Below are 19,620 nucleotides of genomic sequence, written 5' to 3'. Positions count from 1 at the left end.
AGGTTATTGGGGGGCGCCCGAGGCGGCCCTCAGCCGCGGCCGTTAGGGGAAGATGTCCGCCCGCCGACGCCTCATCGGGGACCCTGAGGTGAGGACGGGCCGGGCCGGGCCGGGTCGGGTCGGGTCGGGTCGGGGCAGGGCAACCCCGCCGGGAGCCACACCCAGGAAGGACTGCCTGACTGACTGGGGGGACCCGAAGGGGGAGGCGACAGAATCATAGTAAATGGCCTTTGTTAAGCGCTTACTAGGTGCCAGGCACTGTTCTAAGCGCTGGGGGAGATCCAGGGTCATCAGGTTGTCCCACGTGGGGCTCCCAGTCTTCATCCCCATTTGACAGATGAGGTCACTGAGGCCTAGAGAATAATCATGATGGTGATGGCATTTGGTCACTGAGGCACAGAGAGTAATCATAATAATGACGGCCTTTGTTAAGCGCTTACTAGGTGCCGAGCACTGCGGGGGGAGACAAGGTGATGAGGTGGGCCTACGTGGGGCTCCCAGTCTTCGTCCCCATTTGACAGATGAGGTCACTGAGGCCTAGAGAATATTGATGATGATGATATTTGGTCACTGAGGCAGAGTAATAATAATAATGATGGCCTTTGTTAAGCGCTTACTAGGTGCCGAGCACTGTTCTAAGCGCTGGGGGAGATCCAGAGTGATCAGGTTGTCCCACGTGGGGTTCACAGTCTTCATCCCCATTTGACAGATGAGGTCACTGAGGCCTAGAGAATAATGATGATGATGATATTCGGTCACTGAGGCAGAGTAATAATAATAATAATGATGGCCTTTGTTAAGCACTTACTAGGTGCCAAGCACTGTTCTAAGCGCCGGGGGAGATCCAGGGTCATCAGGTTGTCCCACGTGGGGCTCCCAGTCTTCATCCCCATTTGACAGATGAGGTCAGTGAGGCCCAGAGAATAATAATAATGATAATGATGATGGCATTTGTTAAGCGCTTATTAGGTGCCAAGCACTGTTCTAAGCACTGGGGTGGATACAGAGCCATCAGGTTGTTCCATGTGGGGCTCACATTCTTCATCCCCATTTGACAGATGAGGTCACTGAGGCCTAGAGAATGATAATGATGATGGCATTTGGTCACTGAGGCACAGAGAGTACTAATAATAATGATGGCATTTGTTAAATGCTTACTAGGTGCCAAGCACTGTTCTAAGCGAAGGGGGGGATACAAGGTCATCAGGTTGTCCCACGTGGGGCTCCCCATCTTCATCCCCATTTGACAGATGAGGTCACTGAGGCCCAGAGGATAATAATAATCATGATGATGGCCTTTGTTAAGTGCTTACTATGTGCCAAGCACTGTTCTAAGCACTGGTGGGGGGGAAATACAAGGTCATCAGGTTGTCCCATGTGGGGCCCACAGTTTTAATCCCCATTTTACAGATGCGGTCACTGAGGCCCAGAGAAGTGAAGTGACTTGCTCACAGTCACAGTCCCGACAAGTGGCAGGGCCGGGATTAGAACCCATGACTTCTGACTCCCAAGGCTGGGCTCTTTCCATTGAGCCACACTGCCTCTCAAGCTGCTTGGGCCTGGAGGACCTGGATTCTAATCCTGCCTCTGCCGCTTCTCTACTCTGTGACCTTGGGTGAGTCACTTCTCTGGGCCTCAGGTACCTCATCTGTAGAATGGGACTGTGAGCCCCGGCTGGGACAGGGACGGGGTCCAATCATTCAGTCATATTTATTGGGCGCTTACTGTGTGCAGAGCACTAGACTAAGCGCTTGGAATGGACAGTCTGATTAGGTTGTATCTATTTCAGTTCCTGATTCATAGGTGCTTAAGAAATACTCTAGAAAAATGAAGAAGGGCCGAGAGGGGCAGGGATGGGAAGATCCTCAAATAATATTTAAGCGCTTACAATGTGCCAAGCACTGTTCTAAGTGCCGGGGGGATACAATGTAATTAGGTTGTCCCATGTGGGGGTCACAGTTTTCATCCCCACTTTATTCATTCAATAGTATTTATTGAGCGCTTACTATGTGCAGAGCACTGTACTAAGCGCTTGGGATGAACAAGTCGGCAACAGATAGAGACAGTCCCTGCCGTTTGACGGGCTTACAGTCTAATCGGGGGAGACGGACAGACAATGACTTTACAGATGAGGTCACTGAGGCACAGAGAAGTGAAGTGACTTGCCCAGAGTCACACAGCTGACAAGCGGCAGAGTCGGGATTAGAACCCACAACCCCTGACTCCCAAGCCCGGGGTCTTGCCACTAAGCCACGCTGCTTCTCTAAGTGTCTTAGTTATTTAAAAAAAAAAAACAACCCTAAACAGAAATGAGGCCATCTTCATCAATACTATAGAAAAAGGAAGAAGGGGCAGGGATGGGAAGAGCCTCAAAGGAGAGAAAAGTGTATTTGTAAAAACCCCTAAGCGGAAATGAGAAAGGGAAAGATTTGTAAAGTGCTGTGGACAAAGTGATGGGGAAGTTAGATGCGCCCCGAGAATCAGATTCTCAATTCTCCATCTGCTCTCTTCCCTGCTTGAGTAGGGGACACCGGCAGGGCTGTTGGAAAAACCATTTGGTGTGCAAGATGACTTTAAATTGGTCACTGGGTACCCTGATCTTTTTTTTGAATGGTATTTGTTAAGCACTTACTATGTGTCAAGCACTCTTTCAACCATTGGTCTAGATACAGCCTTATCAGAGCGGACTCGGTCCCTGTCCCACATCGTGTCCCCATCAGTAGCTCCAGTGCCCGTAAGAAACAGAAAACGGGACAAGATGGGGCATGAGTTAAATTAATCACTAGGTAGCCTTATCGTTTTGAAAAATGGTATTTGTTAAGCACTTCCTATGTGTCAAGCATTGTTCTAAACGCTGGGGTAGATACAAGTTTAGCAGGTTGGATATAGTCCCTGTCCTCCGTGGGGCTCACGGGCTAAATGTCTTTGTGGCTGATGTCCCTATCGGTATGTCAGTAGAAAACAGAGTATAAAATGGGGATGAGTTAAAAAGAATAAATTATGATGGGCTTATATTAAGTGAAAATCTCAATTTCATTAATGTAATGAAAAAAAGACCTGGTTATGTGTTAGCGTTGAGGTGTCCGACAAATCATTGGTACTTTTTGAGCACTTACTGTGCAGAGCACTATACTAAGTGCTTGTCCACAATTATATCCATTGTGATTCAGTAAATCGCCCTCCTTGAAGCCACATCCTTGTCCTCTGTCCTTAAAAAAAAAAAAAAAAGTTGGTTTACTTGAGAAACCCTCAGGAGAAACAGGGGCACTGATGCAATGTGTTCCCTTCTCCCTTCCTCCCCCACCGCCCGGAAAAAAAAAAGGCAGAAATTATAAACAAGGGGGTTTAATAACAGCTGTCACCAATGTGATACTTTAGTTAATATAAAGCAAAAATAGTTCTCAGATTGTGGTCAATAGAAGGGAGCATTAAAAGCAAAAAGGGGTGGTTCATTGGCTTTTAAGAATGACAGATAGTGAAGAGGAGAGAGAAGCTGTCAGTCAAGAGAAGTACACTGGTAATTGAATGTTGGGTAAGGATTGTAGACATGGGCATGGTATATTGAATGTTTTTAAACCTCCTTATTAGATGGTCTCCTGATGTTCTATTTGTTCTCAATTTTAAATGATAGTACAGTTTGTCAAGTGTATAAACTATTTCTCCCTCTTGATGTATTCACTACACTCTACTACTCAAGCCACACTTTGTTGTCTGTGATGTCTGCAGAATCCTCTAATACAGTGGTCACCATTCTTCCACAAGTGATTCTGTTTATCCCTTGATTATTTTCAGACAGGAATGAGATTTGAGAAAAATATTTTTTATAATGTTTGGTCACTTGTGTTGACTGTAAAATAGTTCATTTTTCCCTTGAACTTCACCAGATGCATATGCATGTACTGTTTCTGAAATTTTGTTGCCTCTTTTCTGTGGTTGTAGTCTTTTGACTGCTGGGCCTCAAAACACCTTGCAGATATTAAAAAGGTCTCACATTTCATTTGTGGAAATGAGACTTTGAGTCATCAAGTGACATACGTTCATGTCCCTACAGTATTGTCAGAGTTCCCTTGTAGGCAGAGAGCATAATTATTCTAGATTGCAAGCTCACTGTGGGCAAGGAATGTGTCTACTAACTCTCTTGTACTGTACTCTCCCAAGTGCTTACTTAGCACAGTGCTCTGAAAACAGTAAGTGCTCAATAAATATCATTGATTGATTCATCAGTAGTCTTTACTGATTTGACTCAACCTTGGCTCAAGGCCAGAAATCTCAAATTTAGAACTATGCTCTATGCTACGTAGGTGGAAGGACCCTCTTTCCCAAAGACTTCCAGTCTAACAGTTCAGAAAAATACAAAATGATTCGAAACACATAAAATTTTAAAAAAATTCCTTAGCCCAGTGATGCTCCTATTCCATCTCAAGTAAACGGTTTTAAGTAGGGAGAGTTAAAACTAAAATTCAAAATTAACTTACTGTTGGACAAGTGACAGAATCTAGGATATAGACTTCAAGAATCCTCTTTTGTCTACTCTGCCTCTCCTTCATAGTTGCTTACTTTTATCTTCATTTTACTTTTTTTTTAGAATATCTTTCAACACTTTTAAAAAAAGAATGAGACCTGTTTGGGGCCTCTGTTAATACTTGGCAGATTTCAGGGTCATTGGCTTTTACGGGGTGTGGTGGGAAGGTGGATTGGCTTCTTCCAACACCTCACCAACCCAGGTTAGCCCTCCTAACATGGCTTTTCTTGTCTTCCAGTATCTGACAAAAAGGATTCCACAAAACCCAAGGTATCAGCATATCAAGTCTAGGCTCGACACTGGTGAGTAGGGATGAGAGCTTTGGCTAAGAGTCAGCTGGTCATGGGTGAATTCAGATAAATTTCTTTCCAGCTAATCATTGGCAAGAGCCTCATTCCGAGGTTATGAATCTGGTTTGCCAGTTGGAGTTTCCGGACACCCTCTGGCCTGTAATCCACCCTCCTTGATGCTTAGAGGTGGGAGGAGGGAGGATTCCTTCTCTTCATAAACTACTTTTCAGATGGTCAGGAACACTTGAGATTTACCTTTTTTTAAAATTTTTTTACGGTATTTGTTAAGCGCTTGCTAGGTGCCAGGCACTATACTCAGCAGCGCTGGAGTAGATACAAGCTAATTAGTTCGGAAACCTTCCGAGTCCCACATGTCCCACAGTCTTTACCTCCGTATTAAAGATGAGGTAATTGAGTCCTGGAGAAGTTAAGTGGCTTGCCCAAGGTCACACGGCAGACAAGTGGCAGAGCCAGGACTAGAACCCAGGTCCTTCTGACTCCCAGGCCCGTGCTTTGTCCACTAGGCCCCAGACTTACTCATCTCCTCACAGGACAGGGTTCACAGTTACCTCCATTATAATAATAATAATAATGTTGGTATTTGTTAAGCACTTACTATGTGCAGAGCACTGTTCTAAGCGCTGGGGTAGATACAGGGTAATCAGGTTGTCCCACATGAGGCTCACAGTCAATCCCCATTTTACAGATGAGGTAACTGAGGCACAGAGAAGTTAAATGACTTGCCCCACAGTCACACAGCTGACATGGCAGAGCTGGGATTCGAACCCATGAACCTTGACTCCCAAGCCCATGCTCTTTCCACTGAGCCACGCTGCTTCTCTACAGATATAGAAAATCATTATCTACAGATATAGAAAATGAGGCACAAAGATATTCAGTTCCAGATGCAAATTGCAGATTTGGGGATAAGTCTCAGGATCCCAACTTCTATACTTGTGCTCCACTGAACATGTTTCTTCACTTAAGGGGGCCGTATTCATTCCATTTTTCAAAATGGTCTGTTATTCAAGGGTTAGGTTTCTTTCAGCTCTGTGGCATTTGTAAAGATGCTTCATGCTCTTATTAAGTTTCTCTGTAAGGTTTAGGGAGCTCCTTGGAAAAACTGAAGACTATCCAGATGAGCAGCCTCCAAGAGACTTGGTGGATACAAAAATCAATGTTGTTCATTCATTGGAAGCATTGCAATTGTATCTCGTGAACTGTGGTAAAAATGGAGAAACTCCTCCCCTCCCACACAAGAATGGTATATTTCCAAATCTCTAGTACATTCTCTCTTTAATCAATCCTCCTTTCCCATCTACTTAATATATTCAACCTCAGATCATAACAAGATTTGCCGGTCTTGAATGGCCTCTCTATATAAATCATATCTCAGTGCCTTAATTCAAAGTGAACTCAAAGTGCTTTGCAAATAGTCTTCACAACATCTCTGGGTGACAACTAGGTGAAACGCTTCATTAACACTTCGGGGAAGTGGGAAATTGAAGCACAGAAGTGAAGTGATTTTCCTCAGGTCTACGTAATTTCCAACCGTGCCAAGATGTCTTCCCTCATTCCCACCATAATTACTTCCTACACACACTCCTTTATCACCTGTCTCCCTCAGAACTGCCAGTAAGCTTCTCTGTTCTGGAAAATACAATTTTGGGTGGTAAGCACCTACAATACAACACTACAAAATATGTTCATCAGCACATTTCTAGAGAATAAGAGTAAAAGAGCTGTTTAAGTGCCTTTTCATTGAATAGGGATGTTCAAAGGGCAGTGAGTTTGTGGAACATTCACATTTCATTCATTCAGTTGTATTTATTGAGTGCTTACTGTGTGCAAAGCACTGAACTAAGTGCTTGGGAGAGTACAGTATAATAATAAATAGACACATTCCTTGCCCACAGAGAGCTTACACACCATTCAATTCCTATCACTTGAGGGCTGCTGTTGTATTTTTATTTATTTTACTGTGGTATTTAAGTGCTTACTCTGTAATGTAAACAGATCAGACATAGTTCAGGTCCCACCCAGAGCTCAGTCTTAGAGGGAGGGAGAATGGGTATTGAATCACCATTTTACAATTGAGGAAACTGAGGCATAGAGAAGTTAAGTGACTTGCCTAAGGTCAGGCAGCAAGCAGGTAGCAGAGCCAGGATTAAAATCCAGGACCTCTGACTCCAAGGCACGTACTCTTTCCACCAGGCCCCATAGCTGTTGTTTTCAGAAACCCATCCCCTTGCTCCCCAAATCCTTCAGACCACAGCTTGCCTTATCTTTAAAGCCTTCCTAAAATTTCACCTCTTTCATCAAGCCAGCGGCCACCTCTAGCACTTATATTTTCATTTATATCCATCTTCAGCTCTTAGGTTGTGAGTGCTCTTAGGTTGAGTTCCTTGAAGATGGGGGTCCAGGAATACTAATTTTATTTTACTTTCCCTAGTACTTAGTAAAGTGCTCCACACGCAGTGCTCAATAAATGCTATTGATTTTATGTATATTCAGTTGAACAGTCAATTATTTATTCTGTTTCCATTGTTTGTAAATATTCTCTTAGGGCTGTCTCTCCCACTAGAGAGTCAATTCCTTGTGGGCAAAATAGCTGTGGGCAGGAAACCTGTTTTCTGGGCCTGTACTTTCCCAAATGCTTAGTACAGGACATTACAATAATATAATAATAATAATGTTGGTATTTGTTAAGCGCTTACTATGTGCAGAGCACTGTTCTAAGTGCTGGGGTAGACACAAGGGAATCAGGTTATCCCACATAAGGCTTACAGTCTTAATCCCCATTTTATAGATGAGGTAACTGAGGCACAGAGAAGTGAAGTGACTTGCCCACAGTCACACAGCTGACAAGTGGCAGAGCTGGGATTCGAACCCATGACCTCCCCCAAGCCCAGGCTCTTTCCATAATAATGATGGTATTTGTTAAGCACTTACTATGTGCCAAGCACTGTTCTAAACCCTGGGGTAGATATAATCAAGATGTCCCACGTGGGGCTCACAGGCTTAATCCCCATTTTACAGATGAGGTAATGGAGGCACAGGGAAATGATTTGCCCAAAGTCACACAGTTGACAAATGGCGGAGCTTGGATTAGAACCCATGATCTCTGACTCCCAAACCCATGCTCTTTCTACTAAGCCACGCTGCTTAACCAGTAGGTGTTCTCCTACTACTGTTCTTTAAGATTTATCCTAAATTCTTTAATCTGACCTTTTTCTTTACCAAGAGTTTCACTAACTTTTGAAGGAAACATACCTTTATTCCTCTACTCAATTAAAAAAAAAAACAACCCTAGCCCAGTGGCAATTACATTTCTTCTTATTCTTATTTTTGATAGCATGATATTTTGCTGTTTCTTAAAATGAAATCTAAACTCATCAATGTACTCCAATGTTCTCATTCCTAATAAGCATTGTAAAGTCATTTTATGTCATTCTTTTTGGTAGTCTTGAATTCAGAGATTTTAAAATAACTTCTGAGTTTTAAGTGGAAGCAATTTCTAAGTTCACAAGTGCTACCTTTTCTTGTATAACTTTTAATGATCTCTACCTGTGGCCAAAGCGTGTAGTGATGCCCAGTTGAGAATCCGCTCGATGGACCTAATAAAAGCCCACAGTCAAGATAGTAGAACTAAGCCAAAGGCCAGAGCATTGCTAAATAGATAAATATTCAGTTATATTCAGTTCTTCAAAGAGTGAAGTCCTCTTCTCAAGTTATATAGCTGAACTCAAACTGACTTGTTCTGAAATTCCAAAATTCACAAAACTCCCAAATTTTCCCTTGCCCCGCAAACACACTTTAGATACACTTTAGAGAAGCAGCGTGGCTCAGTGGAAAGAGCACGGGCTTTGGAGTCAGGGCTCATGAGTTCGAATCCCAGCTCTGCCACTTGTCGGCTGTGTGACAGTGGGCGAGTCACTTAACTTCTCTGTGCCTCAGTTCCCTCATCTGTAAAATGGGGATTAAGACTGTGAGCCCCACGTGGGACAACCTGATTCCCCTATGTCTACCCCAGCGCTTAGAACAGTGCTCGGCACATAGTAAGCGCTTAACAAATACCAACATTATTATTATTATTATTATACACAACCCAACATTGTCAGACCAGGTCTTCAGTTGGATCTGTCTCCCTAACTCTGCTTTCCCTCACTTCCTTAACCCTACAGGTGATTCACTCATTCCAAACAGTAGGCCTTTCCCTTCATTGCTTCTTTTCATTTTTACTTTTGTCTCATCTATCTAGACTGTAAGATCAATTTGGGGAGGGAATGTGTCTGCCAACTTTGTTGTTCTCTCCCAAGCAGTTTGTACAGAGCTCTGCGTACTGTAAACGCTCAAATACAGATTGATTAATCTAGTCGAGACTGCACTGCTTCTTCAAATTATACATGCTTTCTCCACTTGGCCTCTGGCATCTTCTTTCTGCCTAGAACCCCATTTATTCATATTTCATGTTTCTTCTGCTATTTCCACACCTTAATCTAGGCATCCGCTTTCTGCTCCTCTAGTCTTCATTCCATCTTTTCCTTTATCTCTGCTAATGCTCCCACATATACTTCTGCTTATACATCCCACATATTCATTTAGGACTCACACTCAATTCACTTTCCCACCACTGGCTTGCTTTTTTGAATATAACTCACTGCAATTGGACCAAGGAGAACCACTCATCCTTGCATTACCTTAAGTCACTGAGAGCTGTCTCCAGGGTATTTGATTGTATTTTTCTATGCAGTGTTTACTCAAAGCAATAAACGGTTTTTAATCACTGATTTCCCCAAGATGGACTACACTGTTTGGGGCCGCATGTTTTGGCTGCTTGTCTTAAGGTCAGATGTCAATGAAATCAGTGAAGTTATAGGAAAATCAAGGGTGGAAAAGATCGAATGAAGGAGTCTATCTCTTTGGCCTTTTTTCTGTTCCTTCTGTGTGGTTTAACCTTCTTGAGTTCCAAAATGCTTCCAGTTCCTTTAAAGAATGACTGGACAAGGAAAAATTTCAGATGGTAATGTGGCTTGTCATTCAGGTAGTGGGTAGAGTTCCAGACCTCAGGACCCTGGTTCCTGGACTTGGGTTGCTGTTTTTGCCAATAAAATATACAGCTCCAAACATTGCTCACTTCTCTGCTTTGGTTACCCTTCTCTCCTCCCTCCGCTTCGAAACAGAAGAAACAACGGTAACCTACCTCACAGGGTTGTTGTGGGGAGTAGTTCATATAAATGACTGTAAAAACACCTTCCAGAATAGTAAGTGTTCTGTAAATGTCTCTGATTAATAAAAAGAAACACAGTGAAAATTAGGATTGAATGCTTTTGCATTCCAAAGTGTTATATAAATACTTAATGCTGTGCATGTTGAATAATAAAGAAAACTCCTACATAATTTAGTTGGCTCTTGTTTTCCTTGTGTGCTTGAGCCATTGGGACGCAGAACTCAGAATGGACATCCCTCCCTTCCCACCTTTGATGATATTAAGGTAACACTGTCAGTGCCCAGCACACAGATATTCATGCAGACTAGTGGGATCATAGTTGCAAAGCATTTGAATGTTTACCCAAGGAGACTTGTGAAACTAGAAAGGTATAGCATTTTAATGGGTTGGATTAGAAACTCAGTTCTAATTTTGGCTCTGCCGCTGGGTAAAGGAGGACTTGTCACGTAGCCTTTCCATGCCTCAATTTCCCATTAAATTGAGGTGACAATCCAAGTAAAAGAAGGATAACTGTAGCACCCTAGGTGGGCAGGTTGTGGGACTGGGTAATAGGAGATACAGCTAATAACTGGCTGAAAGTACTTGGACAAGATCAAAACTTGGGACTAAATTGTGGGAATCGACCGTTTTCACTGCAGTCCTCACACTCTACAAGTTTGACTTGTAGTTCCAGCTTTCTCCTGGAGTAGGTTTGACAGGAAAGGGCTCTTTTTACCTGGATTAACCTCAGGAGGCCTGGCCCAGCCCATAAGTCATTCCTGGGCGAAGGATTCAAGGACACCAAGTTGATTTGAGGGTTTGGGATCATTCTAGGGCTTCTCAAAGAGGGCAGTTTAGCCCTGGTCTGTAGCCTTCTTTAAGGTGCATCCAACCTTCCAGGGATGATCCAGAACTGACATAGATCTCTAAGGCTCTGTAGATTGGCTGCTTTGCTCTGGTCTGGATTTTGATTTTGAAGATAGGTTGGAACTGGGGGAGTTGAACTCAGGGCAAATGACTGAAATCCCATGCCTGCCATGTGGAATATCAGGTGCACATAAAATAACCTCCTAATACAAAATATTAATGAAAAATGTTCCAAAATGCTGCTATTTTTCCTTTTGTAATGCAGCCCCTGGTCTTCAGAGAAAGGATTCCAAAGAAGTTAAGAGCAATTTCTAATTCTTTTTATTATTATTGCTATTACTATTTTTATTACTCTAAATAACCAATCTTGTAAAGGAATGTTTTCTCTGTCATGCTTGGTCTGCCTGCTAAAAGAACCTCCTTAACCCCCAAATTAAAGATTTTCCCTTATTTAATCCAGTGGGAATAAGCCAAAAAAGGCTCTCCCCTCTGTTCCATCCCCAAGAGCCAAGACTATGTAGTGTTTTGGGTTTTTTAAGAGCCTGTCTTGAGAGCTGAGACGTAGTTCATTTGTGACTACTCTTCTCATAGAGGAGAGTGGACCTGTCCAAGTTTTAATGTTCTAAAATTTTCCCACACTCAGATCCAAGGATCAGATGTTTAGCAGAGATGTTTGGCCTACCTTCAATGGGAGCACGCAGTTCCTGGCCCTCAGCTTTGGGTGGTAATCGTGCAAAGTAAAGGGCCAGGGAGGGCTGTCATGATGGTCACGTAACGTAGACCCAGAATCTCGTCACTTTCTCTTCATACCCCTGCTTTCGGTATTCAAAGAATGTTCTTTTTTCCCAGTAGCCTAATACCTAATTCCAGAAAATGAGTGTACAGTTGGAAACTTGCCCTTTGATTCCTACTAAAGAAGCGCTGGAATATATGTCATTTGTCTAACCTCTGGCTAGGCTGTGTCATTTTGAATCTGATTCTAGAGTTTTAAGATTATAGGGAAAATACCTATGCTTATTTCTTTTGGAAAATGTGCCTACTGTCCAGGGCTCCACTGATGATTGGGGAAGATGGGAGAAGACATTATCCATCCCCCAATATCATTAACTTCCTTCCATTTTTTAAAAAGGAAATAATTGTATTTAAGTGCTTACTATGTGCCAAGCATTTTAATCAGCACTGGGATAGATACAAGATAATCAGGTCCCAGATGGGACTCACAGTCAAAGTACGAGGGAGGACAGGTTTTGAATCTCCATTTTGCAGATGAGGGAACAGAGAAATTAAGTGACACCCAGCAGTGGTAGAGCCAGGATTAGAACCCAAGTCCTTTGACTTCTAGGGCCTGCTCTTTCCAGCAGGCCACACTGCTTCCCCTAATTCATTTTTACTTTCTTTCCTAGGTAACAGTATGACCAAATACATTGAGAAACTGGAAGAGATCAAAAGAAGTGAGTGATTTTGCAGATTTGGGACTTTCTGAATGTTTTTCTCCCCCAAGTTACCAAAGTGCATATATCTGTAATTTATTTCTATTAATATCTGCTTCCCCCTCTAAGCTGTAAACTTGTTGTGGGTAAGGAATGTGTCTACCAAGTCTGTTAAGTTACACTCTCCCAAGCACTTAGTACAGTGCTGTGTACATAGTAAGTGCTCAATAAATATGATTGATTATTGATTTATGTGTTCTGGGCAGCTAACAAGGGGAGGGCCTAGGTTAAGGTATCAGATAAGGTATTTTGGGAAAAGAGTTGCTATGCTTGACATGGGGTGATGTGAGGTGAAGGCTCTGGGAGGTCTTCCCTCAGGTCTGACCTGGGCAATTGTAGCTCAGGCTCCTCCTAGCAGGGAGGAAGTTTTAAGTTAAGTCGGCAATAGCAAGTCCAAGACCACGTTTGAAAGGGCTTTGAATGTTGAAAACCAAATTGAGATTGGATTGTCTATTGTTCTTTTTTTATGGTGCTTATCATGTTGGACACAGTCCCTGTCCCAAATGGGGCTTACAGCCTATATAGGAAGGAGTAGGATTTAATCCCCATTTCAAAGATGAGGAAACTGAGGCATAGAGAAGTTAAGTGCCTTGCCTAAGGTCACACAGCAGGCAAGTGGTAGAGCGTGGATTAGAATCCAGGTGCTCTGACTCCCAGGCCCATGCTCTCTTTGTATATATATTTATTACCCTATTTATTTTGTTAATAAGGTATATATCTCTTTGATTCTGTTTATCTTGATGATGATGTCTTGTTTTGTTCTGTTTTGCTTTGCTGTCTCCCCCATTAGACTGTGAGCCCGTTATTGGGGAGGGATGGTGTCTATCTGTTGCCGAATTGTACATTCCAAGTGCTTAGTACAGCGCTCAATAAATACTATTGAATGAGTGAATGAATGAATTTCCATTAGGCCCCGCTGCTTCTCTGTTCTGACAAATCTTACAAAAGGAGGTAAAATGCCTTTGCATGAAATCAAGCAGATTCCACTCTGCACTGCAGAGAAAACAATTTTTTTAAGTTAATAAGGGAAAGGTCTTGGAAATGATACCCATTCAGGTTTTTTAAGAGTTGTTTAGATCTGGGCTCAATTTTTAGGTTCTTTTTCTTGGAAGAAAAAACAGCAGCAATATGCCCCCAAATGCCCAATTATAAACCACTTAATTGAAAGAAGTTTTGTTTTGATTTTGTTCTTCAGTGTATACAAAGTAAAGATAACAGTAGTGTTTTTGAGGGAGTGGGAGGGTAAACAGATAAGATAAACGTACAGTGTCTTCTGGTTATCTAATACTGTCATAAAAATAGAGGACATGGACACTGGAAATTTTCAGGCTTGTAGTTTTCATTCTCACAAAACCTAAATTGTATCAAACTCAGCCTGAACTTTTTTGTTGTTGCTAAATTTTTTTCAGTCCTTCCTGAACTTTTAGTGATCCACACTTTTCTTTTTTCTTGCTTCATAATGGGTGCAGTAAACTAAGTTTTGGTTTACTCTTCTCCAGATCCTAAATCAACTTTTGTGAATTATTGTTCAGACAGTATTTTTAGGAATTCCTTAAAAATATCTTCGATTATGAAGCCATAAAAAAAAATGTATTTTACTCAACCCCCCGCCCCCATTCATTGTTGTTGCACAGACCATAGAACTAGTCTGGTCAGCTTCCATTTCTGTTTGAAGTCTGATTCAGTCTCTGGTCCTCTTGCACTAGCCCAATAAAGAGTTGGAGGGAAAAAAAAAAGTTTTAATCCACATCAAACATTTTTCTTCATGGAAATTTAAATTCTTGTCAAGATGAATTCACTCATGGGTAAGATCATATTTTATAATATATAAATGTGAGGGTACTATACTCCTTTAGCCCCCCTCCAAAATTAGATGGAGTTACTTTTCCAAAAGAAATGCCTTGGGAGTTATGTACTTGAAGATACATGTTCATTTTTCCCCCTTCAAAATTATGAGGTTTCTAAAACAGGAGGTGAATATAGCCTTTTTTCACCACCTTTGTCCTGATTGCCTGACTACGATTACTTTATATTCTGTTTTTAGGACCGAGCCTCCAAAGGGGCTCCCTTCGCTTTCCCCCTTTGGAGTTGTAGGTTTTCATTTGAGAAGGAAGGGAGGAGACTGGGACCTTGTTTCACACCACTTTGTACTAATCCCTTGTCTCCAAATCCTCTAGATGCCATGTCTTTGTCGGTATCTCCCACAAACCTGGTTCTGTTGCTCCCTTTGATTTAAGCCTCACACTCGGGGTCTAGTTTCCCATGGCTAATAACTTACTTAAACTGAGCTCCTACAGCACAGTAGACACTTTGTCAACTGAATGTACCTTCGTCTGAATCTGGATAGAAGAAGCACTTTGTGTCTATTGACTATTTACAAAACCTCTCCTTGATTTCTCATGGATAGATGACACCAGTTGGACACAGTACGAAAATGCCCTGGACAGTTAATTCTCTGTCCCCTCTGTAATTTAAGAGAGGCAGATACAGAACCACGAACCTACTGGAAAATCAGAACTTGATAAGGATATCTGAAACTGAGAGTATTCATCCTTCAGAGCATAGTTTTCAGAGAAGCCCTAGCACCCGCCGGTCCATTTTTAAAGCTCCTTTCACTCTTGGAAGGCAGAGTATTAAAGCTTTCCAAATAATCCTTTAAAATTTAACAGGTTCAATTCTATCTTAATTTTTATTTGAGCTTAATTGTAAACCTGTGAGTGATAATGTCGGAAAGTCCAAATGGCAGGTGTCCTTCCAAACCGGAACCAGGTACGTAGATCGGCGCTTAAAATAAGGTGACGTGATTTTTGTTTCAGGATCTTTGGGCTGATGAAAAGATTTTAATTTTCTTCTGGAGCTTCTATATTTTTATAAATGATCATGATTTAATTTGGAAATTTTAATTTATATTCTTCAGATTTGAATTATGAAGATCATTGAAAGAAGCGTATAATGCAGTAAAACCCATTCTAACAGAGAGTTACTAAGAGAGTGAATGTTTCTTGCCTGACTGAAAACCGTTGACTCTGGTTTTTCTAGGTTGATGTATGTATTGAACCATAATGGCTTTTAAACCAATTAAGTTTTTCACACGAAATATGTGTAACTTGAAAAACTTGTGTTGGTAAAGGGCATTTTTAAGCTGCTTTTGAGATACATGCAGAGCCTTCTGGACCAGTTACTCTAACAGCTTTGGGATTTTGATTGCATCGTGGATTGTGTTAGCCTTGTTGCTTCAAGAGGGCAGAAGCTGCACCTATTAAATGGTTCCCTGAACTCCTTGAGTGACATCTGCTTTTGGAGCAGTTGGTCCCTTAAGATGTTTTGGAACAGGGGCATGATAGTGTCTAGGTCAAGAAATAGTATTAACGTGTTCTCAGAAGGCTCCTTATTGAGAGAATGTATTTCCTGGCCATGTGCCATTTGGGGCCAACCTGAGGTATATATTCTAACTGTGCATTTCAGTAAACGAGAGCTAATTTACCACAATCTGTGCTAGTTTTTCAGAATCATAAAACCCTCTTGGGAGAGGCTTAGTGACGCCAGGTAAATAATCTTCAATCTTCCCTTTGTAAATAGGAGTTGGGGATTTATGAACCAGTTATAGGCTGCAGGCAATAGCAGTTGCTCACTCAGAGCTTTATTCCTCTTTAGGGAGTGTTTACATAGGGAGTTGTCATTGCCAGGGTAGAAAATCCTTCTAAGTGTTCAGAATTGGAACATTTTCAAAGGGACCTTTTAGAAAAGACCCTGTAGAAGCAAATCGTATTAGACCTACTGACATGTACAGAAGTGGAATAGGCTGTAGAAAAGTGATTGCAATGGGTGAGTTTAAGCAATGTTAGTATAGGCTTGATTAATACGACCAAGCAATTAATAAACAGTTAAGTGCAGGAGTGCCAAATTGAGGTTGTAAGCTCATTGTGGGCAGGGAATATGTCTGTTTACTATTACATTGCACTCTCCAAAGAGCATAGTAGAGTGCTTTGTGCCCACTAAGCGCTCAGTAAATACGATTGACTGACTTGAGTTTTGACTTGCTGTTGATTTCTGTCATGGTCATTGAGCAATAATGATATAGCATTTTGTTCCAAATAAGACTAGAAGGTATTTTAACGAGCACTACGGCAAAAGATGTAGTGGGATTAGAAACTAGAGAAACCGATAAGGAGAAAGTAGAATGTACCTATCATAGCTGTGGGATGGCCTGATTTTGTGCATCAGCTTTACTAAACCTAATATCTCTAGTAGAGTTTGCGAAGAGGACTTGTTTAGTTCACTCAGTTCACCCCTTAACGTCTGAGTTTTCTCTGGTGCTTTAACTAATCCTCCTTAACAGCAGCTTGATATCTACAAAGAATCGCTTACTACCAGAAAGCATCATAAATGTGGAAATATATTTGTTCTTTCCTTTTTTTTTTAGATTATAGATACAAAAAAGATGAGCTTTTTAAGAGACTAAAAGTTACGACTTTTGCCCAGTTGGTAAGTTTGATCATTTTAAACTTGATTAGAGTTTCTCATTTGGACTACATTTAGTTTGAGATTTGGAGATAAAATCTAATGCTTTATGATGGATGTTAAAAAAACATATTTTTGCTGTACTGTCAAGTATATTAGAGGACAGATTCATCTGGTTTTTGGTTTGGTGTCTGTTTTCTCCTAAAAAAAGGTACATGAGATTTTTAATTGCAGAATTCAAGGTTCACATATTTTAACATTTCTTGAATATTTCTGGAGCGCAAAATTACTGTACTTGATCCGAGCTGTGCCATGGCTCACAGTGTCATTTTAAGAAAATTACTTTCTCTGCTTGTAGCTTTATTCTCCTGTCTAAAAATCAAGTAAAAATGGTCTTCTTTCACAACCTACCTGACAGGATGCTGGTGGTCAGGCATGGTCAGCTCATGTCAGTATGGGACTTTCAGACCCTTGAATTAAAGTGACAAGTTATCATCAGTGGCATTTACTGAGCAATTACTATGTGCAGAGCACTGTACTAAATGCTTATATAAAGAGCACATTGAGTACTAATAGTAACATAATCCTGGGTTCTGCTCTTGCCATTTAGCAGCACTAATATCAAGGCCAAAATATTCAAGTATTCATTTACGATGACTAGTGTAGTGCTTCCTACAAAGCAGGCACTAAAGTATTGTTGGTGGGAATTCTGGTGATGAAATTTCATGCTTTTCCTTTTTCTTTTCCCCCTCCCAAAAAAAAGGTCATTCAAGTTGCATCCCTGTCTGATCAGACACTGGAAGTCACAACTGAAGAAATTCAGAGGCTGGAAGGTGATTCTAGAATGAGCTTAGCGGGTGGGCAGTTGAGGGCTGATGAGACCTGTTACCTTCACAGATACATGGGATGCCCAATTTAGAATGATGGTTGATTCCTTTTCTTAAAATATGCACTCAGATTTTACAGTTAAGGATGCTTAGACCAGCTCCAGATGCTCTCTCCCTTTATATGAGACAAATCCCACTCAAAAAGAGTTATAAGTAGAGAATTAAAGTCTGCTGTGTTTCTTTTAGTGGCTAAACAAAGAGCTCAATGGCAATAAATATGGTTGTTAAGATTAGTAACTTGATTTCAGCTTTCAGAGCAAAGTGTTTTAGCAGAGGTAGTAGCTACAGCATAATAGGTCTGTGCAATTCCTCCATCTAGATCTTTAGTTTGTCATGGGAGAGAAGGGGCTATCTGAAAGAGGCAGAATTATCTTTCGATAAGTAGAGCTCACCTGAAGATGTTACCAGAATAAAAAAACAACTGCATTTTTAACTGAAATGGAAGTGGAGTCTCCTCGAACAAATACTATTCTAGATGTTTAAGTCTCCTCAAACAAATACTAGATGTCCGAGATAGAGACTCCTACAATTTTAACCTGGGTGATAAAAGCACCAACTCGTTTTCCTTTAATTTAACATTAAGCTTGCAGCATCAGAGCAAATGGCAACTCATAGCTATCTTTTTTAATATACATGTGTCTAAGGAAAGAAATTCTGTTACTGATGAAGTGAAACATTTTAGCCTGTGAGTACTACACTACATTCAGTCCTCCTATAATGCGGAGTTTATGGTTTTGATGCTCCCCTTCCATTACCTGGAAACTCATGAGATGTATATTACTTACACCTTAACTAATGCTATGCCCTACACATAAAATTTTCTTCTGCCATCACGTTGTGACACACATCAGAAGAAAGTTCTCTAACAGCATTCTGTCCTAAACGCAGAGTGTAAATGCACATTATGTAAGAACTGATTGTGTTGTCTGGAACATTTAGAACAATACAAGAATTGTGGTAAGATCTCATTTGTCATTGGTCCTGTGTATCTTTCCTGAAAAGAATAAGAATCTGCTCAGTAATGATTTAATAATTTTAGATTTCAATTTTTAGATAGTGAGCCTGCCGCTTCTGACCCTGATGCTGAAATCACAGGGAAGATCAATGGGAAAGGAAGCCCCAGTGAGAAACCTGCAAGCCCAATCCAATTCATAAACAACACTGGAGGCGGGGAGTCATATCGATCAACTTTGCATAGGTACTTGCTTTTTTTTGTGTTGGTTTGGGTTTTTTTCAAAGTTGAAATTGTTGGCTCGCTCCTGCCAGACAGGTAATATAACATACACACCTGAGGATGAATGTGAAAGAGTGGAAATAAAATTTCCTTTAACTGCATCCTTTAACCATCATACTCCGTAGCAGTATTTTTCTCACCCTTCAAAGAGGCAGGTTCGATTTTTAAGCAGCTAACTCCTGGCAAGTTGGTGCTGACCTATTTTTCCATTTGCAGTGTCATCAGCGGTGTTGGGGAGTTGGACCTAGACAAAGAAACCCCAAAGAAAACAGAGCTCAATTCCAAAGATAAACCTTATCCTGATTGCCCCTTCCTATTGCTAGATGTCCGAGATAGAGACTCTTACAATCAATGCCACATCGTTGGAGGTAAGAAGGAGAGCGGGCGACATAGGGTCATACTCTGGTTTTTAAGCCTGATGAGTTGTGAAAAATATCTCTTGGTTAGCTGATACAAGTTTAGGATCAGATTTATCTAAAGGCAGCCTGCAGTGGCCAAAACCCACTTCTTTTTTATGATATTTATTAAGCAATTATTATGAATTCATTCTTATAAATTATTAAGCACTATTAGCACTTAATATGTGCTAGGCACCGTACCAAGCACCTGGATAGATACAAGCTTGAACACAGTCCCTGACTCATGTGGGGCTCACATTCT

The 19,620-nt window shown here is 41.2% G+C and overlaps 1 protein-coding gene and 1 long non-coding RNA gene across 2 annotated transcripts in view; one reads left to right on the top strand and one right to left on the bottom strand.

Moving 5' to 3' along the window:
* CEP41 (centrosomal protein 41) overlaps nucleotides 1-19,620 on the top strand; it is a 26,046-nt gene continuing 6,426 nt past the window's right edge. The window contains exons 1-7 of the mRNA XM_001511256.6: nucleotides 1-88; nucleotides 4,761-4,824; nucleotides 12,292-12,339; nucleotides 16,802-16,863; nucleotides 17,603-17,672; nucleotides 18,780-18,924; nucleotides 19,177-19,328. Coding sequence (XP_001511306.1) covers nucleotides 53-88; nucleotides 4,761-4,824; nucleotides 12,292-12,339; nucleotides 16,802-16,863; nucleotides 17,603-17,672; nucleotides 18,780-18,924; nucleotides 19,177-19,328 — 577 coding nt within the window. The 5' untranslated portion in view covers nucleotides 1-52. The remainder of the gene's footprint in view (nucleotides 89-4,760; nucleotides 4,825-12,291; nucleotides 12,340-16,801; nucleotides 16,864-17,602; nucleotides 17,673-18,779; nucleotides 18,925-19,176; nucleotides 19,329-19,620) is intronic.
* Nucleotides 3,015-19,187, bottom strand: LOC120638644. Its single transcript, XR_005660411.1, has 5 exons — nucleotides 19,101-19,187; nucleotides 17,251-17,309; nucleotides 14,015-14,080; nucleotides 10,016-10,097; nucleotides 3,015-3,209 (listed from the first exon to the last, which is right to left on the bottom strand). It is a non-coding gene; the product is annotated as an uncharacterized LOC120638644 (long non-coding RNA).

The sequence above is a fragment of the Ornithorhynchus anatinus genome, chromosome 10, assembly GCF_004115215.2.
Source record: "Ornithorhynchus anatinus isolate Pmale09 chromosome 10, mOrnAna1.pri.v4, whole genome shotgun sequence".
NCBI classification, from domain to species: domain Eukaryota; kingdom Metazoa; phylum Chordata; class Mammalia; order Monotremata; family Ornithorhynchidae; genus Ornithorhynchus; species Ornithorhynchus anatinus.
Note: the sequence above shows the minus strand (reverse complement) of the source record. Positions and strands in the feature narration are given on the sequence as shown.